Here is a 26,954-nt window from a genome sequence, read left to right as displayed (position 1 = left end):
GGAGATCACTGCGCCCGCTCCTTGCCACCTGGCACGCAGGGACCATGGGGAAGCTGCTGATCCTGACCCTACTGGGGGTCTGCCTAGCCCTAATCGGAGAGCGGCTGCTGGCGTTCAGGTGAGTCAGGCACCCTGACTCTGTCCTCTCCCAGGGGAGGGCAAGGACTGCCCGAAGTGGCTTTCAAGGCAGGCAAGCTGGAATGAGCGGCCGGACCTCAGTCCTGAGACGCAGCCTGAAAACTCCCTGCTGGGAACCATTTCTTTGGCTACTGAACTGCCCGCCTAACTTTCCTAAAAGACAGGGCAGAAATGCCCACATTTGTTTTCTAAAGGACAGACACCCCTGACCCTGTTGTGTTTCTCTTTCTCTCTCTCTCTCTGTCTCTCTCTCTCTGTCTTTCTCTCTCTCTCTCTCTCTCTCTCTCTCTCTCTCTCTCTCTCTCACACACACACACACACATTTCACTTGTCAACAGTCTAGCAGGAGCTCAGGACTTGAGGTGGCAGACAAGGCTATCAAGGAGACATTCATGGGTGACTCAGCCTTAGCCCAGGCCTGTCTAGACAGCATGCAGCTTTGAGTTAGAACCCATCTCAGATTCCAAGAGCTGACCCTGAGTGGGAGTGGGCTGTGTTGAGCTGAAACCTGCAGGTGGCGGCAGGCATTGAGTAGGTATGGTATGCAGGGGCAAGTGTGGCAGGGAGGAGCCCTGACCTGCTGCCTGGGATTCTTGTGGACTCCAGTGGTCTTGAAGTTATCTCGCTTTCTCCCTGTGGATGCCAGGGTCTTCAGGCTCACCTCTGTTGAGGTGCCAGGTGACCGATTACTTAACACATTGTGTATCAGCTTGAAAGTGTTTTTGTAACATTGGTTACCAGGGCAACCATGCAATCACAGTAAAGAAAAACTAAAAAAAAAAAAAAAGCATATTTATGACAAACTGAAAGTCTTATATGGGGTGTTCCCCGCTAGATTTTTAAATCATCCTTAATAATATATTCAGAAGAATGTTTCACTGTACAAACCAGAATGCTGACTGGAAACATGCTTTGGCCCATGGGTGGTCAGTTCCGTGAAGTTACATTTTTGCAAAGTATGGTAGTCTAAGATTTTTAGCTAAAATAAAAGCTAAGGAGTTAATCTCTTAAGAGACTCTGGCATTTTGGGAAGACAGTTTGGGTAAGTCAGATTCAAAACTGTGGAAGATAAAGTGAGTGCAAATTTACAATAGATACTACTTTAGAAAATTACATAATGTTATTCTGTGGATTTAAGTTACCAACATTGTTCAGTATGTATTGAAATAATGTGTTTTTTCCCTATAAAACCATGTTGTAGTTTTCCAGTAATTGCAGTCAAATTACCCAAAACAGGTACATTACCCAAGTAACAGCACCTTATGAAAGCAAATACAAGTACAAAAATGTGTATATTACATCTGTTGTCTATATCAATTAAGGATAAAAAGAGTTAAGCACTGGTGATTAAAAGCCAAGGTCAGTTGGACATGGGTTGCCAGGTTGTACCTTGACCTCTGTGTTTGTCACTGTCTTCTACAGAAAAGGAATTGGTGCAGTTCGAGAACTGGAGCCCGTAGAACCCCAGAGCTGTCGCCTTATTGAGGGAATCGGTATGTCTGGGACAGTATCAGGAGGGCCCAGCTGCCTGCAGGACTCAGCCCCACCCGGCTGAGCAATGCCAACTTACGAAGTCCCCTGTTCCTGCTTTGGCTCCTCTTGGTGCCTTCTACCCCAGCTGCTTTCCCCACGTGGCCCCACACAAGGGGTCTCCTAAGGACCCAGGTCTGTGGCCCATTTCTGCCTGCTTGTCTTCCTGACATGTCTCCTGATGTGGGGATCACCTCGGAGTTGTCTTTGCCTATCCCCACGAGCTCCGAGCTCCTGGTCTCCCTCTGCCAGTGTCTCCATCCTTTGTTACCTCCCTGACTTATCTTCTATCTCCATCACCCATTTCTTGGTGACATTTCTGGCTCCAAAATTAATCTGGCAGTGGGTGGGCAATTGGGACAGTGGTTAAAACATGCCTTGGGGTGCCCACACCGCACATGGAGTGCCTGGATTTGATTGCAGCTCTGCTTTCGAGTCCAGCTCCTTGCTAGTGCATCCCTCAGGAGGAAGGGGGTCATGTGTCAAGTTCTTGGGTTTCTGCCACTCCTGTGGGAGACCCAGACTCAAGTTCAGTCTCCTGACTTCAGCCTGGCCAAGCCTGAGCTGTTGCAGGTATTTGGACAGGGAGCCAGAGACATGAATCTCTCTCGCTCTGGCTTTCAAATAAAATTAGATGCTAGATATATAAATAATTTTTGAAAACTCACAGTATACCTTGATGCCTTTTAAGAATTTAATCTAAAATCCACAGCTTAGTTTTTGACTTCTCAGACAGCAGACCTCCCTGTCCATTCAAGGACAACTCCACCTTCCCATCTTTCATGGAAATCAGCAGGTCCTTTCTATCATCCCCTGCCCCGTTGTCTCCCACTCAGGAACATCTCTCCTGCTGGACTGCCCCACTAGATAGTGTTCCCTTTCGCAGGAGACTTGGGCAAAGTCCACGAACGATCTGCTTTCCCAGGGTCCCTCTTGTTCCCACATGAGACTATTAGCGGCATATCTGTGTCACTGTGACTCCTCCAGAGATGGATCTCACCTCCGAATTACCACGATCCCTTGTTCTTTTGGGCTGCACACCTCCACTTCTTCCTCACATTGCTTCTAGGAGAAAAGGTGGGATGAGGGGCCTAGGCTGTTCGTTGTTCCCTTTCCCTTTCTCACCTCTGCACAGCAAGAATGGAATCCCAGCTCTCTGTTTATTGAAATCAACCACAAGTCACTTATTTCCTCCAACTTCCCCAGCAGTTGGAAGGCTTGATCCATGCATGGCAACTCTCGCTTACTTTATCTTCCTAGCTACTGTGGCTGTGTTCTGGCTTTGACTATGAGATCTGAGGACTCCCAGTTGATCAATAGGTGACAGGAGAGTTGTATGTATGTGTTTGTATGAATGTGCATTTTGTTTTCCTGATTTTCATGCATACACACATAAGCAGAAAATGAGCCCTTTTGAGTTTTTTGTTTTCTGCCGTTTTTGTTATTCAATTTTTATTTCTTTAAAAGGCAGACAGAGAACTATATAGAGAGAAACAGAAAGAGATCTCTCATGCCGTCCATTGGTCCAGTCCCCCAAACGCAAATGATCACAGTATGTGGGGCTGGGCCAGGTCAAAGCCAACAGCCTGGAGCTCCTTCTGATTCTCCTGCTTGGGTTGCAGGAACCCAAGCAATTGAGCCATCATTACCTGCTGCCTTCAAGGACACATTGAATTTGCAAGAAGCTAGAATGGCTTCAGGATGCAGACACAGGCAAACTGTGACATGTGATGTGGGCATCCCAAGCCTCATCTTAACCACAGTACCGAACACCCACCCCTTCAAAGCTGAATTTCCCAAAATGAGTATCCTGGATCGTAGAGGTGGCTTTTGCTGCCAGCAGGAAAGTGGGAAGAACCCAGGACAACCCCTTTCCTGACTTTTGAGTATTGGCATCACTGTTTAAGCACTGGTTAGAACCTTCACATCCCACATTGCAGTTCCTGGGTTCAGGTCCCAGCTCCGGCTCCAAACTCCAGCTTCCTGCCAATGTATACCATGAGAGGTGTCACTGCTGGCTCAAGTCATTGGGTTTTGGCTCCCGCAGGGGGACCTGGATTTATTCCCCACTCTCGGCTGGAGTCCTGGCCCAGTCCCAGCTAATGAGTCCCCTCACCCCCGCCCCTCCTGCTCTCTCTCTCTCTGTCTCTCAAATAAATAAATTTTTTTTTCAGTTAAAAAAAAAAAACTTCAAAAGCTTGAGCTTCTTCAGAGTTTTCTGATAAAGGGATAAAACTTCTCTGAATTATACAGACCTTTGTTCCACTGCCTGACACCTCAGAATGAATGGTGATAAGGTATCCTTTGGGGGCCAGCACCCTTTGCACAGTGTATCCCAGCTTCAGCTAACAGCCTGGTGTCCATGCATGACATGGAACTGGAATAACTGTGAAAATTAAATGGACCATACTTGGTTTGACAATGAGTAATTAATTCAATGAGGGACTAGTATAGACTGAAGGTTATAGGGCTTCCAAAAAATACTCATCTTGGTTTTAAGACCCACACCCACCTAGAATCATTAGACAACCCTAACAGAGAACCTTGCTAATGACTTGGATTGTATTTCCCATCAATTTATTGGGATGGTGGGTCAGGATTCAATTGTAAAGTAAGGAAACCTGACATTCACTCATCCATTTATTGTTTTGTGAAGTACTGTGCAAGCTTAGGCCATACACCTTTATACTTCTCAAAAAATGTGAGCCTGCCAAACAAATTACGGGGATAATTGGCCTGGATAATTGCTAAGAGTTAATCTGACTTTCAAGTTGCGCAACTAAACTAGATTTAAGGGCCTGAAACTGTAGTGTTCCTGGGTCAGTGTTCTGCTTACACAATGACTTTGAAGAGAATGACTTAAAATATTCCAAAGCTGGATAGGAACGAGAGAGGATAATTCTGTATTACTTCTCCTGTCTGTTGGTACATTTACATTTTATATTGGAGAACTAACCCAAAGTTAGAATGACCATGGATTATTGCCAACTGGACAGGGCTGACATCTGAAAATAAAAAGCTGCTTTATCAAAAGGCCCAGTGTCTATAAGCATTCCATCGTGTTCTTTACATCAACATTATGCTCACATGTATCTGTGGCATGAACTCTGTTACTCATACTTTGGGGATAGGAAATCAACAAAGCACCTAGAATGCTTCAGAAGCTTACCCAATAATCCAGAAGCAGAGGATCAAGGAGCTAGAATGTGAACAGTTTGGTTTTTTCTGTGCCTTTATACTCTGTTGAGTAACACTGCCTTTGTTATCTACCAGCAACATGATTTTTTTTTTCCTTATAGAAGTCCCAAGAAAGTATTGCAGCAGCTGAAAATAGACATTCTGAGATACAAATGGCTCCAATATTACTAAATATGGGCTAATCAAAAGAATGAAGGCTAAATACATGAAAATACTTAGTAGGCCAACCCACACAAGATCCATCTATTCAACAGGCAGAACCTTTTGCCTTCATGATGCCAAAGAGCCACTGAAGGATTTCAGATGGGGTATAGAAAGCAGTACCAGCCAGAGTGAGATGCGCAGTTCAGCTTCCTTCAAGATCAGATTTCTCAGGTTTATTTAACTGGTGGAAGAAGCTCTTTCTGATTTTTGCTGTCTGAGTTTTCTTCACAGAAGTCTTAGATGAGAGATCAAGAGCTGAAATATTTTTCCCACTAAGAATCATATCTCCTAAATCACTTGGTATTGTTTATTCTTTCAGACTTTAAAGGCAAAGGATAGGTGTTGGATAGGCAGTTATTCAGCTATACTTGGATTCTAGTCAAAGTTACACTTTATAAATATATATGTTAGGTTTCTTCCTGGGCAGTGTTACCAGGAAGACAGCCTCTGGATTTGTATCTGCCTCACTTCCCTTCCATCCCTTCTCCCCTCTGTAGCTTCCTGTGTGCTCAAGATGTGCTTCCGCTCCATCATCAGTGCCATTTGTTTCCTTAGCTGGATGTAGGAACCTTTTGTCCAAGATGTGAAATGGACTAGCAGCAATGTTTGCCTGGAACTCTTTCTCAGGATGCCTACAGGGATCAATTGAAGAGATAACTGAAGAACTAAGTTAGCCCAGGCACTAGTAGTACTGACAGGTTTAAAAGCAGTAGGCACCTACTCATAAAACTGATTTTAGATTTCCATGAATGTTTTGTGCAAGCTCATGTGTGTGGAAAAGGATCAGGGGAAGGTGCCTGGAGCTCTTACTCCCACTGGTGCCATTGTTGCCCAGAGGCACTGGCCTATCAAGCAGGTGGCATGCCGGTGAGGTTAAATAAGGTTGGCGACATTGTGTAAGAAGTTGGTAATTTTCCACTTCTTACCATAATGCATCAGATCTCCAGGTTCTGGAAGGGGCAAATAAAGACATGCACGAAACCCCTCAAGAAAATGCTCATTTGTAGACAAGTTACTGACAAGATAACTAAAATGTCATTTGGAAGAAAAGATCTAAACAGCAAAACGCTCAGATTATCTTGTATGGCTGCTCTTCAACTTACAAGGGAGTTACATCCTGATAAGCTCCTTGTAAGTTATAAATATTATAGGTTAAAGTCCATTGGCTACACCTCACCTGAACATTCTAGCTTAGCAACACAGAATGCTATAGAGTGTCAGCTCTTTCCCCTCCAGAGTATGTGGCTGACTGGGAACTATGGCTGCTATGGCCACTGCCCAGTTTCATAAATGAAGATTATGGTGCGTAACACCAGTCTGGAAAAAGATCAAAATTCACAATTTTAAGTATAGTTTTTTACTGAATGCATGTTGATTTGTTCCATCATCAAGTCAAAAGATCATTTAGAAAAACCATTGTATCAGAGAAAATTAGAACAGTAGTCTAACCTTAAAACAAGATGAACTTCAAGGAAACTAAAGTATTTATTTACTGAATCAACCAGCTTTTATTGAGAACTTTAACAGTCCTGGATCTGTGGGGGAGTTAACTATGGGTAATCTTACTAGGCATGCAGGATTAAAAACCAACAGAGTTTGGAAATTCTGCGGCAGTGGCTCCCAAGTTCATTGCAAGAGCTGATACCTCTAAGTGGAGATGAGGTTCTGATGGGAAAGATTTGAGTATGGCAAAGAGGAGAGAACAACATGTATGCTGGCTCACAAGCGATTGGTTTACTTATTTCACAAATTAGTCAAGCCCTTCAGCACAGCTGGAATGTAGACTGGGGAGATGGAAACACCAGAACTGAGACTTGGTCCAAGATGGAAGGGTTTGGATCTAGAGAAAAGGTCCTGGAATGTATATTGCCAGTCCTGGCAAGTCTCTAGAAGGTTTTAGACCAGTGATTAAGAACATCAAATTTACAATGAAAAAAAAAAACCATGATTCAAGGAGCCCAGAATGATGGCTGAATGGTTAAATCCTCATCTTACAAGTACCTGGATCTCACATGGGTGCCAGTTCATGTTCTGGTTGCTCCACTTCCCATCCAGCCCCCTGCCTGTGGCCGGAGAAAGCAGTAGAGGATGGTCCGAAGGCTTGGGAGACTGCACCCAAATGGGAGACCCAGAAGAAGTTCCTGGCTTTGGATCAGTTCACCTCCAGTTGTTGAGGCCATTTAGGAAGTGAACCAGCGAGTGGAAAGTCTTTCTCTCTGTCTCTCCTTCTCTCCATAAATCTGATCTGCCTTTCCAATGAAAATTTAAAAAAAATCTTTTAAAATACCTGATTCAGCAGCACAAAGAATGGCTGTAGAGGAGCAAAGATATTCAGTTGGGAAGCTCTTGTAAAAATCCAGGAGAAAAATTCTAAAATTTTATTTAAAGACAAAAAGATCTGTTTGAAAGTCAGAATAACACAGACAGAGGGGAAGACAGAAAGAGAAATCTTCCATGTGCTTATTTGCTCCCCAAAGGGCTGCAACACTCAGGGTTGTGCCAGACCACAAATTCTCCCAGGTCTCCTGCATGGGTGCAGATATCCAAGCACTTGGGCCATTTTTCACTGCTTTTCCATCCATATTAGCAGGGAACTGGATCAGATGCGGTACAGCCAGGACATGATCTAGCCCCCTTATAGGATGCCAGTATTTCAGACAGCACCTAGACATGTCACACTACAGCAGCTCCAAAATTTCAGAGTTTGAATGGCTGATGATCATTAGGAATTAGGGATTATGGAAAAGGGAGGCTACAGAAGTAACTCCAAGGTTCTGCTTTGGGTTCTTGGGGAATGAAAATGTCATCAGGATAAAAATGAAGATTGGAAGAAATGTCCAGATCAGATTGGAATCTGTTGAATAAGAGGAATGGAAAAATCAGATAAAAATGGTCAATATATGGATGAGTACAGAAGTCTAAAACTTGAGGCTTGAATTAGATAATTAGAAATGAAGTCCTTGTGAGTGGAACCCTAACGACGGGGCTAGAGTGAACCACGCAAGGAGAATGGATATCCTGTCACCAGAAAAATGCAAAGCAGAGCATAGAGGACGTCCACCTTCGGGTCACAGGTGGGGAGGAGATGAGGGTAAAAGGAAATCAACAGTGTGTGCTCTGAGAGGCAGGAGAAAACAAAAACGTAACCAGATTGTATTAGATGTGATTGTGCAATTGTTTAGAATGTTTCATTCAATCTCCCCGAGGGAATGCCTTTATTGCTCAATATGGAAATACCACTAAATCTTTCAGGCTTTTTGAGGATATGGAGAAATAGAATTAAAATACGTTTATTATGGTACAATGCCTTCCAAATATATGCGGGTTTTTTTTTTTCTCATAAAACACATTTATCGGGCTTGGCGGCGTGACCTAGCAGCTAAAGTCCTTGCCTTGAATGCGCCAGCATCCCATATGGGCGCCGGGTCTAATCCCAGCAGCTCCACTTCCCATCCAGCTCCCTGCTTGTGGCCTGGGAAAGCAAGCCAAGGACAGCCCAAGGCTTTGGGACCCTGCACCCACATGGGAGACCTGGAAGAGATTCCTGGTTCCCGGCCTCGGATCGGCGCAGCACTGGCTGTTGCGCTCACTTGGGGAGTGAATCATCAGACGGAAGATCTTCTTCTCTGTCTCTACTCTCTGTATATCTGACTTTGTAATAAAAATAAATAAATCTTAAAAAAATCCCACATTTTTTATGAGGGTTCTAAAATACCCCCACATAGGTAAATCCTTCTTAGCTGGATGTTTGGGAAGTGGGAAATTCTGGTTAATTTCATTTTCATTTTGATGGTTGGGGATCAGTTGCAAAATTCAGTATAATGCATAAAATATTACTTGCCTTCTCCCACTTTCAGGGTCTGTGGCTCACATTCTGTTGATTCGCATTTTGCATTTTCTTTGGCTTTGTCCACGTTCCCCCTCTCCTCTACCAATCGCCTGTTGGCATCCTAGCAACTCATTCTCCCAGGTAACCATTTTCCCACATGTCCCAATTTCCAAGGCTATACAACAAGCCACCTCAACACTTGATGCCTTGAAACAATGACTCCATTGCTCACGCATCTGACAGACCTTAGTAGAGACTGTTCAACCTGTTCCGTTTGTGCTGGGGAGAGTCACTCAAACACCATATTCAACTGGCCCCTTCCGGCATCCCCTCGCACCTCGTGTAAACTCCCTGTAGTCTCCTGTGCAGCTTCAACATCACTTGCTTTGTGATGTTTGACTCAGGGCTTCCAGGTTTCATGCCTTGAGCGAATTAGGTACAAACCTAGCTGTTGATGTAGACTTAGCTATAAATGTAATACAGATATAGATATACACATAGACATTATAGACGTAGTAAGGGAGGGAGGGAAAAGGGAGAGGGGGAGTCTGTGGCCCCACATCTAGCCGGGGTTGTGATGTGGTATTGCATGCATCTTACTGTAGTAGTTGAAGTAATGATAAAGTCCCTTTCAATAAGCTGCTTCCAGTTAAGTTCCCTCCTTCGTGGAACAGTATGAACATCACATCTGAGGAAACATATGTGGCTCTGGTATATGTTTGTTCTGACATATTTGTAGAATTGTTTGCACACTAAGTGATTGCTGCCTTCTGTCTCAGTCCTGCCTGTTTGAGGCCACACTTTATATGGATCTGTCTGCTCACTGCAAGCCCCACCGACCTTTTATTATCATGTTCTCAGGAGATCTTCACTTTTATGTGCCTCTTTCTATAGAAAAAAAAATGCTCAAAACAAGCTTTCAGCAAGAAAGATTTGTGAGCAAACGCTCTTTAAACATTGTATGTCCAATAGTCTATCCTAGAACTTACTCCTTTTACATGGAATAATTACTCAATAGTCTCCCAATGGAATTGAGTCATGATAGATTGTTAGGCCTCAACAGCAAGTTAGAAGGAATACTTGGTGAAGAGGACGAGCAACGACTGGCACAGTTGTAACTTTTCCAACTTTATCCCTCAGTCTTCTATGGGGAATAACATGATATCTCTCAGGATGGGTCCTGGAAATTGTATTTAAAGGGTAAACCTAGGATATTAATTTTTTTTTTTACTATTTGCCTTTTTTCTCCTGAAAATGGAGTTCTAAAATCTTATTTAATAATTGAGGAGATTGAGTCAGGTGTGTCTATAGAGCAGCAAGACGGTGGGGTTTCTGAGAGCTCATATTTTTCAAGCAAATGGTTGAAAAGGGCAGTGGGGTGTTCAAAGGAAGTTCAAACTTTGAACGAGGGGGTTTATTTTTTTTTAAGCCTTCATCCATACATCTTTCTGCTTCTTTTGCAGAAGCTGGCTCAGAAGATATTGATATACTTCCTAGTGGGCTGGCTTTTATCTCCAGCGTGAGTATTTTCTGCGCCACTCTGCTGCTCGTGTCAATAGCTGTGTACACAGTGCATTAGTGTTGCTGACTCACAAGGCCAGATGGGCCTCGACACTCTCACAGCACCAAAGGAAAGCAGGACTCTGGAGAAGTGCTTCAATCACGTCAGGAGACTGCCAGCGTAGACAGCCCTGTGATCGGCAGCATCCACTGGGCCATTGCACACTCCCCAGGTTCTCAATAAAGAAGCACTGATTTCCGTTTGAGCCCTGGGATGCCCTCTGCCATCCCCAGTACTGCCCTCTGTGCCTGCTGAGCAGCAGCATCTTCTCACTAGCCACTGTTCCTCTTGCCATGCCTGCCTGTGTCCAAATGTTAGTAGGTCAAATGCCAACTGATTTGATTCCAAACCCTGAGCACTTTCTATCTTGGGTTCCCTGCCATTCCTCTCATGGCTTTCAAAAACATTTTATTCCCAATACTACCTTCCAAGGTTTGGGATGACCAGGAAGCTATGCCAGGACCAAATTCCATGAACAAATAATGTATATTTGTGAAGTGTTCAGATTATCATGTATTTAGCACTTGGAAATGGGAACCTAACATTTTCCTTTACTGATCTACCACATTTTCAGTGTGAATTTCAATGACTAAAATTGCACGCCCAGTATTTCATGTTTGGCTAGCACAGTAACACCAAAGAATATCTGTTTTGTATTTAGTTTTTACTTTTACTTTAAGATGTATCTGAGAGGCCAAGAGAGAAGGAGACTGAGGGAGGTCCTTTCCATGGATTCATTTCCCAATTCTTGCAGTATCTGGGACCAGGCTGAGCCAAAGCCAGGTGCAGGGAACTCAAGAGGAGCACAATGACTTAATGATTATCTGTCTCCTACAGTCCACACGAGCAGGAAGTTAGAAGCAGGGTTGGAGCCTGAACTCAAACCCAAGTACTCTGATATGGTACGAGGCATCTTAACCTAGGGCTCCCTCCACAAATTTTAAATAAAGAAATATTCTGGGCAACCAAAGAGGGGATGTATAACTGTGCACGCTAGAGTCCAGTGGAGGTCTCATTTCACCTCTGTGAACCAGTGTTGATCCTGATGGTGATATGTGTGGGTGGGATTTTATTTTTTTCTCCCAAAATCTATATAAAGCAGAACTGTCTAGCAACACTGAATTATTGCTATCCAGAAAGTAGATAGTTTCATCATAAATAGTTCCCTAAGAAATGTCAGCACGAAGTTCTGAGTGACGTATCTCTTTTTTTGTATACTAACAGCTCCTGCTTAGAAGCTAAGGATTATATTCTTTGCTTGTTTTTCATTTTTCTGCTATATAAGAAATACAAATCTGCTCTGGGTTTCTACTACCATCTTGTCTTGCTACCCAGAAGACATTCGGAGGCTGATAATTTTGCAAGAGTACAGAAAGTCTAATCTGGGTATTATAAGGGCTTCAAAGGCATTGGGTCTGGCCCTGCTGAGACAATTGCAGGCAGATTCAAATTTTAGTAAATCCGTAGCAGGCTACTTTTAATGTTGATAATTTTGTATGGCCAAGGAATGATGTTATAAATATCCAAGTGGCCCTTGGCAAGAAAAAATGATTCCCCGCCCTTGATAAAAAGTAATTCTGTGCAATCGATCATTTTAGTAAAATTAGACATGCTAAACAGGATATTTCTCTCCTTGCCTTAGGACTTGGCATGCTTCTCTTGGCCTGCATGATAACTTCCTACTTCACACTTTGTGAGCAGAGCCTAGTTCTCTGGGAGGCCTCGCTGTGCTGGTGCTTGAGTTCCTCTGGGAAAGCTTTCCTCACACCTACCAGCTGGCTGAGGTGTCTCCCACATCCCCTGTGCTTAGACTGCCTTGAATCATGCATACTGATTTGCTTGCTGCTTGCTGCATCACTATATTCTGAGCTCCCCAAGGCCAGGGTTTTAGAATTTTCATTGATACATCTGGTACCTAACAACCAGCACAAGCAGGTGGAATGCATGTGCTGGCGGGTGAGGACTCTGAAGGCTCTCCATGATTGTCCATACATAAACCTGTGCTCTGGGGAAGCTAAGACTCTTGCACTGTCAAGTGACCTTCACCATCTTCTCGGGAGAATGGTACTGAAAGGATTGCTTGCAATCACAAGCACACAGTGGGACTGCTGCCCAGCTCTTTCTTGACTGTCTTGAGTAGCAAAAGAGCCAACCATCTACACACTTATCAGAGCATTTTACTGATCAAAGCACTTAATGTAGGCTGAGTCGGCTCGCAGTGCTCCACCCATGCCTCCCTTTCAGATAATTTTCACTTTTAGAATATCCAGCTTTTCCACTTCCCAGCAGTAAGTGCCCTCATAGCTGCTTTCTCCCAAAGCTCCCCCACACACCTACTCTGGTGCACTGCTTGGAGCTGCCTCCCTGAGCAAGTAGAAAGTAAAGTTGTCCACCCCAAATGTAAAGGAAGAAGGTGCGGGTTCTAGAAGGACTTAGGATAGTTGGAAAAATCCAGCTTTTCACCTATTAGAATGAACAAGAAATTGACTAGAACATATGCCTGATCTTGGGGTGATGGTCCTGCAATGAAGTCTTTACATTTGATTTGTCACTTGCCCTTTAGAAGATCCAGACCAGGGCAAAGAGAGTTAGTAGAGATTTTTAATAATAAAGCAAATGGCATGGCTTCCTTGAAAAACTGTCAGCTAGCTGACAGCGACAGAATTGCTGATCTGGAAGCAGAAGTCTAGAGTGGCTCGGGCATGTCCTTCTATCTCCTAGCTGTGGAGGCTGAAGGAGAACAGAAAAGGGAATTAGCATATCCTCTTCAGTAATGTTGGCGTTGTCTGGGAGAACACCTGGATCCCCTAGCCCCCAACTCAATGCTGGGAAAAAGATTTGGACATAGAAAGATTGTTCTATGAAAAGCTTGAAGATGTTGGTGGAAGAATTTAGGGGAAATTGATTACTGTACAAGGAGGCCAAGAATAATATTTTTATAAGTATGTGTATAAGTGTGGTTTGGCTGTTTACAATAAAGGAAGAGCGAGAGAGACAGAGTAGGAAGGAGAAAATTTAAATGCACTGTCAATCAGATACGAGGACAGGGGGAATTACAGGCTTGTTGATATTGTTATGGATCAGAGTCTTGGAGAAGGTACATGGAGAGAAAACAGACCATCCTGTAACTGGTGTAGAATAAATGAGTCCCAAGTTTTGACACAGCAAAAGCCTGATACATTCGTGGATATATCTTGTGAGTTAATTAACACCTAGTCCTCATAGTGGAAAGGGTTACTATCCAAGTTCCTAGAATGTCTTGCAATATTTGGAGAGAAGAATTTGTGTCAGATAGGAGTAACACTGGGCAGAAATCATCAAATTCTAAGAGGGGGGAATCCCTACTTTAATTCTCTGCCGATTCTGCTATTTGCCGCTGTGTAACAAAATCAATGTGGGAAGACGAACAATAAAATTTAATCTTACACCCCTTGTCACTGCTCTGAGAAGGCCAAGTTATGAAGTGTCAGGAATACAAAGAATGTTAGCAGTTTCACTTCCTCATTCGAAGGAGACAGGATCTGGGGCAGAGGCAGAACAAGGAACTCAAAAAAAGTAACATAGCCTGGCTGCCTGCATTATGTTTTTTGGCTCAATTCTTTCTTTCTAAATTAACAGTTTTTCTTGATCTTGAATATCGGTCTCATCATCATGGCCAATGTTTAGGTGATACTGGTAGTCCGAGCTCAAATCACGGCAATGGATCAGAAACATCCTAGAGATCTAGATGAAATTTAGAAAACGTGGACATTTTTGTTTGGCATTGGGACTCTAGCTTCCATTTCATGAATACATTATTTGACACATTTGAATGTGAGTTTCCTTCCTCCTTATTTTTAAAGGGAATAAAATATCCAGGCATGCCAAGCTTCGCACCAGATGAGCCAGGCAAAATCTTCTTGATGGATCTGAATGAGCAGAACCCAAGAGCACAAGAACTGGAAATTAGCAATGGATTTGATAAAGAAGCATTCAATCCACATGGGATCAGTACTTTCATTGATAAAGGTAGGTGATAATATTATTTTAGCATAACTATGCAAACAAAATTTGTAGAATTGTACATGTGAATAGAAATTATCTTAAAACATGGTGTGAAACTAGGAAGACTGATTTTTTTACCCAATGTAGCCTCTTTTGCTTCCTGTCATCCTCTTTTTTAATTTTTTATTTATTTATTTATTTATTAAAGATTTATTTTATTTTTATTGGAAAGGCAGATATACAGAGAGGAGAGACAGAGAGGAAGATCTTCCGTCCAATGATTCACTCCCCAAGCGGCCGCAACGGCTGGAGCTGAGCCAATCCGAAGCCAGGAGCCTGTTCTGGGTCTCCCATGCGGGTGCAGGGTCCCAAAGCTTTGGGCCGTCCTCGACTGCTTTCCCAGGCTGCAGGCAGGGAGCTGGATGGGAAGTGGGGCTGCCGGGATTAGAACCGGTGACCATATGGGATCCCGGACGTGCAAGGCGAGGACCTTAACCACTGCGCCATGGCGCTAGGCCCCATCCTCTTTTTTATGCACTTGCATAACCTAATTGAAAAATTTCTCAGAAATCTTTTAAAAACAATTTTGACATCAGGACGCAGCATGGTGGTATAGCTGGCTGGTGCAGCCTGAAGCACCAGCATCCCATAGGGGTACCACGTCCCGGCTGCTCCACTTTGGATCCAGCTCTCTGCTTGGGGCCTGGGAAGACAGCAGAGGATGGTTCAAGTCCTTGGGCCACTGCACCACCTGGGAAACTTGGAAGAGGCTTCAGGTTCCTGACTTTGGATCAGCTTGAATCCAGCCCTTGTAGCCATTTAGCAAGTGAACCAGTGGATAGAAAAGCTTTCTCTTGCTCCTCTCACCCTGCCAATCAAATAAAAACAAGGGACTCTTTAAAAATAATCGTGACATTAAAAAGATAGAGAAAATATAAGTTAGACTCACCAAAATGAGCTTTTATGTACCAAAAGATACGCCAAGAAAGCCAAGAAGTTACCCCCAAAAATGTGACATTAGTAAAACATTGTATCCACAAAATATAAATCATTTTTACATCTCAAAGATTGAAACAATCAAATTTGAAAATGGATAAAGGATCTGAATGGAATTTCTTCTAAAGAATAAAGGACCAATAAGCACAAGAAAAGATGTTCAACAATGTCAGTCCTTAGAGAAAGGCAAATTAACACTAGGATGAGGTATACCACTTCACATACCCTAGGATGACAAAAGTGAAAAAAATTGCAGTAATAAACATTAGCAAAAATGTAGAGAAGCTTAAACCATCCCAGTTTGCTTGTAGGAGTTGGGAAACTTCAGAAACCAGTTGGACTGTTCCTCAAATATTCACTGTAGCGTTTCCTACGACCCAGCAGGTTCTCTTGGTTCTCATCCCAGAGAGCTGAAATCCACACAAAAACCTGTGTACATATGTTCATGGCCACGTGATTCCTTTTACTCCAAACATGGAAATCACCCATATGTCTAGCAACTGATGGCCCCCAAAACAAAATGTGGTATATTTATACAATGGAACATTACTTGATGATAAAAAGGAATAATCTCCTGATGTATGTTACAATATTAAAGAACTTTCTAAACATCATGTTAAATGACAAAATTCAGTCACTAAAAGCCATGTTGCATGATTGCATTAATATGAAGAGTTCAGAATCGGTGGCACCCAATGGGTATGAGACTTCCTTTGGGCATGATGAAACTATGCTAGAATGAAACAATGGTTATTGTTGCACAATTCTGTGACTATAGGAGGGAGTCTTTGAAAAGCTCATGGACACGCATATAGTGTAGCAACTGCAGGGATTACATCTTTTTGTTTGCAAAATAAACTTCTTCAATTTGAGGTACACTCATAATCAAATCTGCTAAATCTGCCAATTTAAAAGTAAATTTAATTATGTGTGAATTATGGCCCAGAAGAGCCATGACAAAAATATAACACTATGAATATTCCATATATACTTAAAAATAAGTTCTAATATTTTTGTTTTTCCACAGTTCATCATTTCAAACCAATTCAATTTTAAGTATTTTGATTCTGTGGAGTGTGTGGAAAAATAAGAACAACGTAGTGTCAGTCATAGTGACTACATGAAGTGCATGTCAAATGAGTATAGCAGCTCAAGACTTTTAATGAAATGATATAATGGAATTATTATGTATTTGTTAAGTATAATGACTTAAAAAACCCAAATCAATCCCTAATACTTATTTCAGTACACTTATGCAATAGATCTCTGTTCCGTTCCTTCATTTTGCATTCATAAATGTTTGCTGATTTTTGCAAACAAATAGTTGCCTTTCAAATTACTTGACTACTGATCTATTAAGCAGATTAGATGTTTCCCTGAAGTATTATGAGCACTTTCTATTTGTTGAGCTTGCTTGATAATTGTATCTAATAATCTCGCATTGTTTTCCAGTTTCTATGTCAGTAGCTAATTTATTCCCTAGCCAGTCACACCCCCCCACAAAAAAAACCCAAAGCCTTCACATTTCCTCTCTTCTTAACCCATTCAGGCAGTGTATTACAATGCTTGGTCCCCTCTCCCACAGCTCCTTGGTCTGTGCACTTCTCCCTGTCTTTCTGCCACCATCTGCCACCAAGCTCTTCGCCTGTCTCCCCTGGACTCACCTTACCTCCTCAGCTAAACCCCCTTGTTATACCACTTCCATCCAGTTTGTTACTGCAACTTTTTATACAAATCTGATTACCTCACTGCTTTTATAGTATTCTCCATTACTGTTCTCATTAATCTGAGAAGAAGCCCCATTAGCCTGGGTTTCCAGGTGCTTCCCCAATGTATCCCATGTCCTCTGTACCAATCTCACTGAATTTTAAGCTATGGAAAGTGCCTCAGGTCTCAGGACCCCTGCACATTTGCCACCCTGTCTGCCCAGCATGCCTTTCCAGCATACCTGGCTTACTCTCCATCATTCAGGTTGCAGCTTCAACAGCCTCTTAGAGAAGCCTCCACATCATCTAGGGCCAGGCTCTGAATCTTTCTTGTCACTCGAGGCTGCATCTCTGCTTTCAGCACTCATCAAAGGCCTAGCTAACCTTTTCTCTTTTAAATGTTAAAAGATACCATTTCTTTTTACTCCTGGCATGCGTTCATGCAAAGTTCTTTCTTATTTTTAGATATAAGCTTAACTTGATCCTCCAAGTGGTGACAATCTCTGAAGCAGAAATCTCTCCATTCTAGTATTCTTTTAAAAAATTTTTTTATTAATATAAAGAGAACAGACTTCATGTTTTACAGAGATAAAATTCAAAAGGATAACTATCCTGCTTTTTTTTTAACCTTTTTTTCCATTTAATTTTTGTAATAATGTACTTTCCACTTTATAATCACAGGCTTAATGCAACACTAGCCATGATGTTCAATAGGTAAAAACAGAAAGACCACTGTTGCACAGGAATATAGACAAGAGCTATAATTAATTATCAGAACATGGTAGTTTCGTTCTTATATATTTGTATTCTATATTAACTACCACATATCAGAGAAAGCAGGGAATTTGTCTTTTAGGGACTGTCTTATTTCATTATGCATAACAGCCTCCAGTTGCATCCATTTTGTTGCAGAGGAAAAGGCTTCATTCTTTTTATGGTTGAGTAGTATTCCACTGTATGTATACCACATATCCTTCATTCAGTTATTAGATGACAGACATCTGAGTTGATTCTTTATTACTGGATTGCTCTAAACATGGGGTGCAAATAGCTCTTCCACATGCTGATTTCATTTCTTAGGAATTCAGCTTACTTCTTGTTTTTCCTTGTTTTCCTCTCTGCAATATAATCACCACAGAAGCACACGTGACTTTGGATTCCCAGAATCCAGAACAATATCTAGTACATGGTAGGCACTTTGTGTACACAGAACGCTAATAAATAGTACAGAAAGAGCTGAATAATGAAAGGAACCCAACAGGACAGGTCGAGCAGATACGGATACTCAGCATCCTAGAAGATGCAGTGAAGAATAACTCCATTTTTGTCTTTAGAAAATGGCAAATCCAAAGTTAGAACCCAGGTGGTCTCATTGTTAATCCTGTATTTTGTATTGGACTGATATTGGAACTCTAGGCTCTCTTTAAACAGTTCAAGGCCATTGCCCTATTGTACTAGACATGAGCTGCTTCTTTGGAGAAGGTCTATTAAGTGATCTGATTCTCCTAGGGCTGACTGAACGCCAAGGACAGTGTCAGAGCTGAGGTTAGTTGGAGGAAGGGTTTGGTTGGTTGGTTGGATTTTTCAGATGATATCAATTTACATATTAACTCGGGTTTTCAGGGGTAAGTGCACTATGAAAGACACTTGTGTGGTCGGGGTCCTGCAGAGGGCAGCATATATGGTCACTCACACAATGTCCAGCAAGAGTGTTTTGCTTCGGGGCCATTTGGAGGCTGAAATCTAACCTATGTTCTGTTTGCCAAGCCGTGGCTGTGGGGCAAAGCTGGGCCAGGCCAGAAGAAAGATATGCCATGAAGGAGCATCTTTTCTTGACCCAAATAAAATGTCCAATCTCTTTCAAGAGTACCAGGGTTGGGCTTGCTCTACTGCTTCTTTGGAAACCACATCAATAAGAGAAATGGGGAAGATAAACACAAAGCAGGTGCCACAGAGGAAAGATGGTACTAGACCCTTTAGAAGCTGTAGAGTTCATCAGACCTGGTCTCAAAACAGAGCCCTGAGCGCTTCCTATTCTTAACATTGTTCCTAGCAGTTCACATTCCAATATGAAAACAGGCAAATAAACATTTCTGAGGTAGGGACCACCAAGAACTAGCTGGCCTGCTTTCTTCTGCATTGATATTTACATTTGAAGGCCCCAGGGTTCACTCAGCATTTTCTTATAACCTCAGGCCGTTGACTCTTGTCACAAGTTCATTGTTCAGATGGGAAAAGTTGCTTATTGTCAAGTATGTACACTGCCCTGATACTTTTTTGAACTGTGTTGCAATGTGGACAATTATCACACCCCCAAAGTTCTCAGTCAAGTGTTATTTGCTTGCTGCACTTCTGCAGTTGAAGGGCCATTGGGGAAACCAAATCCAAATTTATGAAACACATGTTTTCCTATCAGAAAAAATTATGTAGGTGAGGTCAAAGAGACTGCAACAGAACCCTCTGTGCTCACCTCTGGCCTGTAGTGGTGGTGGAATTGCTGACTCATTCCCCTACTGAATTTCAGTTTCCTCATGATCATGGGGATTCTGGCATTTATCCAACCTAACTGGCCGAAAGAGAGGCTCAAATACAGCATGTGTAAAGAAAACCTTTAGGGGTGACCAAGTATGAAAACAGGACTAATAATGATGGCAATTGAAGTAAACATCTCGGAATCACTGCTTCTTTCCTTGTAGACCACACTGTATATCTTTATGTTGTGAATCATCCCCACATGGAGTCTACGGTGGAGGTGTTTAAATTTGAAGAACAACCACGCTCCCTTGTGCACCTGAAAACTATAAAACATGAATTGCTCAAGAGGTATGGAATTAACTTATTACATAATTCCCTTGATTGTTCACCACTGTGGAGTGCTTTGTTTTCTCTGATCCAGCAGGGTTTCTTAAACTTTTGTTTTAAAGTGGTTTTTTTTTTTTTCCTAATGCTTTCTACACATTCCTTTGGTGACCATGCCAGGCACCACACTGGAAATTATTGTATTCAGTATTGAATATCCCTGTGTTTTGAAAGCATTTTAATCCTGTAAAGGTGCTATTTTAGAGGACCAGCTTTAATCCCATCCTCTTTATCACAGCAACTCAACACCTACTGTTGAGCTCTCTTTCAACGCCTTCCCACTTTTCTAGTTGTCCAGGTAGGTTGTACTCTGTGAGCCTTAGCGACTGGGTATTAAAGTCTGCCTTCAGATGAACCATTTTTTGTTCAATCAAAGCTTTAAAGTACAACTTGATGAATGTCCGTGGGCACTAACAACAAATTGCATTTTTTAAGCACCAATACTGTGCCAAAATACTTAATTCAACTTAATTCTGACAATAGCTTTTAGTAGCAGGTACAAGTAAACTGATTCTTGAAGAAATGTCAAGTTAGGTAACTTGTTAAATGACATCAAACATAGGTGGAGAACAACTGGGTAAATCTCACTGCGTCTGAATTCAAAGCTTCGCTCCTGATTGCAATGACAAGCACCTTTCTTGTCAGTTTCTTAGTGGATATGCTACCTGTTGCACCACTATAGCCACAAATGAAGAATTTATCTTTTGTACGAATGAGCCCAACACTAAAGGACTCATTCCAAAATGGCAGAAGCTGGCTCCTCCCAAGCGTAGATGAATAGAAAGAAGGGGGTCTCTCCTGCTCTCCCTTGCTCTCTAACGAGCATCTCTTAGAAATTTCTCCCCTATGAAATCTGGAGTCACCAGACACACAGGGTGCCAATTATAAGAACTGGAAGGTACTGAACTTCTCCGTAACACATGTTCTTGCATTCTGAAGCTACACTGCAGGTGAGAACTTTCATGAAGTTTTTGGGAAATTGGAGACAAGAATAATCTGCACCTCAAATTTCCCTCAGCCAATTAGGGATTCTCTCAAGGGTGAGACTCACTTATCCGGCAGATTGCAAGGTTCACACCAAACAAGTGTGATCTCACAGAAAGAGTTCCCAGACAGAACAGTGGGAGGGGAAAGCCTGTTATGGAACTCTGTTAGGAAACACGGTGAGAAGGAGTAGGAACCAGCCTGAGGCGGGGAAGGGAACATGTTATGGCTGTGATTCTGCTCTCGCCCAAAAGATGTGTTGAAATCCTAGTATCTTAAAAGGCGATCTTATTTGGAAATTAGATCATTTATACAGTATTAGTAAAGATGAAGTTATACCAGAATAGGGTGTGATTTTAATACAACATGACTACTGCCTACATAAGAAGACAAGCAGCTACAAGGAACACTGGCATGTCAGATGGGTACTGGCATTGTAGTAATGCCTTTATCAGGCAGGGACTGCCTCGTAGTATTCCTGAATTTCCTCCCATGGAATCAGTGGGTCCATGGCCTTGCTAACACCTTGATTTCCAATTCATTGCCTCCAGAACTGTAAGACAATGCATTTCTGTTGTTTTCAGCCATGTAGTTTCTTATGGAGGCACTAGGAAACTCACACAGGAGGATAGGCATAGCAATTGTATTGCTATTGTGCGTTTTTAAGTGCAGCTGGCTACTTGAGATCATGGAATTGGCTTGTTTCAGGACACCTTGGCCAAGATGAGAAAGGGATTAGTTTGTCCACCAGCCCCAGTTCCCATTAAACAAAAATGTGCCTCTAGAGGCCTTGACTTGCTCACATGCCTAGTCATGCATGTGTCAAGTGTGATGGTTTCCCGGGCTTTCATGTCAACATGGATGTTTGGGTGTAGAAGGCGAGAGATGTTCCCCAGACTTGAGGAAGATACATTAGTGTGCACCTGCAGGAAGTCTGTCAGACTCCATGCAGAACTGGGTGAAGGAACAGGAACAAGATGGGTGACACAGTGAGAATTAAAGGAGGGCTTTCAGAGACGCCATGATATGTGCATTGATGAAGCAATTATAAAGAGGCAGAAGAAAGTGCTACATAAGTCAGTTGGAAATTTAACAGAAAAACTTTTTTGGAAGAGGAAACATTGAAACCAACAGGAGTAACCTGGTGACTTTGGCAAAGGATACATCCGAATATCAGATATTTCCTGTTTCATCCAAATTTTCCTTTTTTAAAAGTTAACTAATTTTCTACATTTTTTATTTTCTTTTCTTCTAAATTTTTTTTTCCTTCTGAAAAAAGGGGTTTATTATTTTTTGCTGGTAATAAAAGTGAAACTTATTTAAACATCCTTAATGTTTAAAATTTTTTCATTTAAACATTAATAAAAAACTTTTTTAATGCCATTGAAGAACATAAGAAAGCATATTACCCATAATGCCATATACTCAAAGTTACAAGGTCAGCATGCTCTGGGTTATGCTGCAGGTTCATGCAGAAAAGCCCTGATTTCTTAGTGATTCAAAAGCTGAAAGTTTTGTTTTGTTTTCTCATCCATGCCACACATTTAATGTGGGTTTCCTAGTTTCATGCTGTTCTCATTGAGGGTCTCAGAAGAGCTCCCGTCTCTACTATAAAGAAAACTGCAAAGTCATAGGCTTTATTTGGATTTTCTGCCTCCGTACTGATTTGCATAGGCTTTTAAATGGACAGATTATTATACAGAGGTTAGTGATTTTGATAATGATCTCTCTCTGTCTCTGTTTCCCGCTTTAGTGTGAATGACATCGTGGTTCTTGGACCAGAACAGTTCTATGCCACCAGGGACCGCTATCTTACCACCTACTTCTTGTCACTTCTTGAGATCTTTTTGGAACTTCGCTGGACTTACGTTCTTTTCTACAGCCCCAAAGAGGTCAAAGTGGTGGCCAGAGGATTTAATTCTGCCAATGGGATCACAGCTTCACAAGATAAGTATGCTTTTTTTTACAGTTTTGGCCCTTTGCCCTTAACATTTTGGTGGGCTCCCACCTTTAACAGGTGGTTATGTCCCTAGGTTTCCGTAGTCTGTCTATGCACAGAGGATCAGATGTGGCCATGAGTCACAGTAAACGTGGGATCTAAAGCAAACCGGTTGTTCCCTTGTATTTCAGGTAGTCCCCTATCCCAGTAAAAGGAGGGATGTTCCTCGCTCTTCACACACACATAGATACATTATTCATAATTCCTACACCATTCTAAAGGACACGTTCCTAGCACACTAAAAAGAGGATAAATGTCCCAAACTTCTCCCTGCATGAGGCTAGAGTTATTGTTTCACTTATACTAAGGTCAGTATTCAAAATTGTTTGCCAAGGAAGTGAACTTTAGATTGGGCTTTGTGATTATACAGGGTTCAGACTTAGTCACAATGACAGGCTGCTCAAAAAGGAAACTAGAGCAGCATGGGATTTAGGGAGATGACATTTTACCAGTGTTAAGAATTGAAATTTTTATTTAAAAAGGACCACCAAGAATAATGACATGTAAACTTGGGATATACATATAGATGGTCCTCGTGGAACATAATTCTAAATGTTCTTTCTCTTTAAAAATGAAGATTGTGACTGAGCCTAGGGTAGTCTGATACTTCATTTCTATCACTACATTTTTGGAAGTATATACCCTTTTATTCTTTTAAGAGGGCCACTTATCTCCATTTTATTTTTAAAAACTTGTGACTCTAAGTAATGAGATTGAGTCTGTATTTCATTTGCAAACAACAATTATTTTACTGTATAGTTATATTTCAGATTTAAACCTAATTAAAGCACCCCAAGCATGCTAAACATACCACTCCGTTATCTTCTATGGTGCTTTAGGAGCAGCTGCCATTGCACTTTGAACTAGAATGAATTTTTATACCCCTTATTCAAAACAAAAATTGGTATCAAAGTTTGCTGCTACTGACTTAAATGGACATATTATTTACTTCAAAGATATGTCTATGTAGCTGACGCTCAGCGAGGAACCTGCATGTCATGGAAAGGCATGAGAACTGGGATTTAACTGAACGGAAGGTAAGAGCATCTGGTCTCACCCAAGCAACATGGTCTCTGACGTTTATTCCACTCTTGAACTGAGAATGTGAGGATGTGCTCCTTAAGCAAAGGAAACATGATTCTTCTAGAGAAATCCTGGTGAAACCGCACTTGCACTTTTAGAACACTGTAGCCTAGGCCCCTAAAAACCAGTTTCAGGTACAGGGCAATGGTGGTGGAAGGTGGCAGAGGGGGACGGCAAAGACCATTGGGAAAATGACTTTACTACTGCCTTTTTGTTGGAAGGTGATACATTTGGGCACCTTAGTGGATAACTTGTCTGTTGATCCTGCCACTGGAGACATCTTGGCAGGATGCCATCCTAATGCCATGAAGATTTTGTACTATAACCCTGAGGATCCTCCAGGATCAGAAGTAAGTCTGTCCTTCTCTGGGCTCACAAAGCTATAAGAACAAACAAGTTGTTGAATTGACTCGCAAGAATTTACCTGGGTCTTGTTTTATGTTGGAGAACCAAATAAATTCTGTGTGCAAAAAAGGAACAGGTGCTAAAGACCAGGTGCCAAGTTAGCATCAATGTGAAACGATATGTTCTATCTTGACAAGGGATGAAACTGCCACTGGAAATAATGGGAAATCATGAGCTTGACCATTCAGAATGATGCAGATTGCCATATTGTGTTGCCAACCAGGAGGTAGACTATGAGCAAACCCTGCAGTTAGGCAAGGACAAAGTCAAGTGTGGGGCCATTTTCTTTGACACCACACAGCATGAATTTCTAAGGAACGGGTTTAAATAACTGTAGCTTAAAAGCAAGTGACAGTTTTGTTTTTCCTATAAGGTGATATTGAAGAACATTTCTTTTAAAAGATTTTATTAGTATTATTTAAAAATCTTTTCTAAAACAGTAACAGAAACCATCGAGTTTTCTATGGCACTAAAAACAATAGCATGGAGCATTACAGTTTCTTTGCTGACTGAATTTAGGAATAAAAGATCTCTGGTGGATTTAGCTAGAGCTCTAAATTCTTGGTCCATATTGTCTTTTTTTTTTTTCTCTACTGTTTTTTTGCCTTCCCTGAGGCAGGGTCACTGGTCACTGAAAAATTAAATATGAGCACCCAATAGATCTTACCGCCTTCTCACGTAAACATTGAGAACTCGCATGACTCACCAGACAAGACTTTAGCTGCTTAGACTATATTAGACAATAAGACATACCAAGACCCTTGCTCTTGGTGGCAGGCAGATGGTGATAATAAGTAAAATAAATAACAAACTTTTAATGGGGCCAAGCATCTTAAGTTCCATGGAGGAAAGCAGTGCAATCAAGTCAAGGGAATTAGGGTTGCTGTGAACAAGGGGAAGGCAAGTCCTATGATTAAGTGCCATGATCAGAGGAGGCCTCACGGAGAAGGTGCAGCAGGATGAAAAACACAACATTTCAATACAGGTTTGGGCTGCTGGAAAATTGAGATCTGAATCCTAGCCTGGTAATAGGCCCAATGGGCAAAATAAAACATAAACAGTCATTTCAGCTGAAGAATATCACTGCTCTTTAGTTTCGAAAACAAGACTTTCTTCTTTTTTAATTAACACATTAATCACAATCTCTTAAAAAATAACACCAAGAAATATCAAAAGAAAACAGAAATGCAGCCTGGGCCTCCAGGTGAAAAATGGTTCCCTTATGGCAGCAAGCTGACCTTGCCCACACAGGTGCTTCCCCAAAGAGAGAACCTCTCTGCTCAAGTTCAAACACAACGTCTGTCCCCTGGGAAGACACTGTTATCCTTAGATGGTTTGAAATGGTTTAGAATCTGTTCTCAGATCTTCATTTTCAAGTCTAACCCTTGTTTATTTTAGATAATATTTCTGCTGTCACAGTTACCAGATGTCTTTCCTTTGGCTGAGCCTCGTGTTTGCTATGTGAGATCTAGGTTTGAAGCATTTTCGTGTGTGTGCGTACAGCAAATCTGAGATGAAATTTTAGGCTCTTTAGGTATTTTTTTCTTTAAAAAAAGCAAAACCCAATTCTAATTTTTAAAAATGTCAGTAGAAACTCGTGAATTTCTGAATATTTTCATTTCCTCTCAAGTTCTTTTGGAATGAATATGATCCCGATTATTTGGAAACATGATTGCTTAAAACTAAGTAACGAACGAAGCCTATTGGGCTAGTCATGGAAATCATTCATTGTCCATGGCAGGGAGGCGTGAGGTAGAGTTTCAGAGCAGCATGCCTTCTGTGTGCTTCCCAGCCACTCTGCAGGTCTGGGAGGGTTCATCCATGACCAGTTCCACTCTGCGAGTCTCTAAGTGAGTGTACCATGACCATTTCCCCCCCTGTATTTTCTTCCCTTCCTATAGAAGCAGGATTATTGTTCACTCAAGAATTGGATATGAATACCCACTGGATCCCACCTTCATGTATAAAGAATGAACTGCTGAAGTTATGTAAGCTATAAGCTACCTGTTGAGGAATTTGGTTAATATTAGCTAACCAGTTTATCTAGCACATAGATATTAGGACATTAGTACTTATATCAGAAGAAAACAAGCTATTGATGAGATCTACATCATACATAGCTTGTCAACTTCTAAAACATGGTGGTATTGGAATATTTGGGAAGAAAGACATGGCTGGACAGGGATTTGCACGTAGAGTGTATAATGAGCCATCTTCTCTGACAGGTGCTTCGCATCCACGGTGCTCTGTCGGACGAGCCCAAGGTGAGCCCCGTGTACATCAACGATGGCTCTGTGCTTCAGGGCTCCACTGTGGCTTCTGTGTACCAAGGCAAAATGCTCATCGGCACCATATTTCACAGAGCACTCTATTGTGAGCTCTAGTCTCCAGCTCCTCCAAGAAGTTTACATGTTGGTATAAAAGTCAGTCTGTAATTGTTTGATAGTTGGAACTGTGAATAAATAATAAAAAAAACAA

At 41.8% G+C, this 26,954-nt stretch overlaps 1 protein-coding gene across 1 annotated transcript; it reads left to right on the top strand.

The window, feature by feature from the left end:
• Positions 1–26,954, top strand: PON3 (paraoxonase 3). The gene is given in 11 exon segments (XM_040964590.1): positions 1–118; positions 1,561–1,631; positions 10,363–10,418; positions 14,303–14,468; positions 19,843–19,969; positions 22,743–22,940; positions 23,323–23,325; positions 23,945–23,964; positions 23,967–24,025; positions 24,293–24,421; positions 26,702–26,954. Coding segments are annotated over 11 exon segments (1,062 nt in total). The 5' UTR covers positions 1–44; the 3' UTR covers positions 26,861–26,954.

The sequence above is a fragment of the Ochotona curzoniae genome, unplaced genomic scaffold, assembly GCF_017591425.1.
Source record: "Ochotona curzoniae isolate NIBS_2020 unplaced genomic scaffold, NIBS_Ocur_1.0 scaffold_3835, whole genome shotgun sequence".
NCBI classification, from domain to species: domain Eukaryota; kingdom Metazoa; phylum Chordata; class Mammalia; order Lagomorpha; family Ochotonidae; genus Ochotona; species Ochotona curzoniae.
Note: the sequence above shows the minus strand (reverse complement) of the source record. Positions and strands in the feature narration are given on the sequence as shown.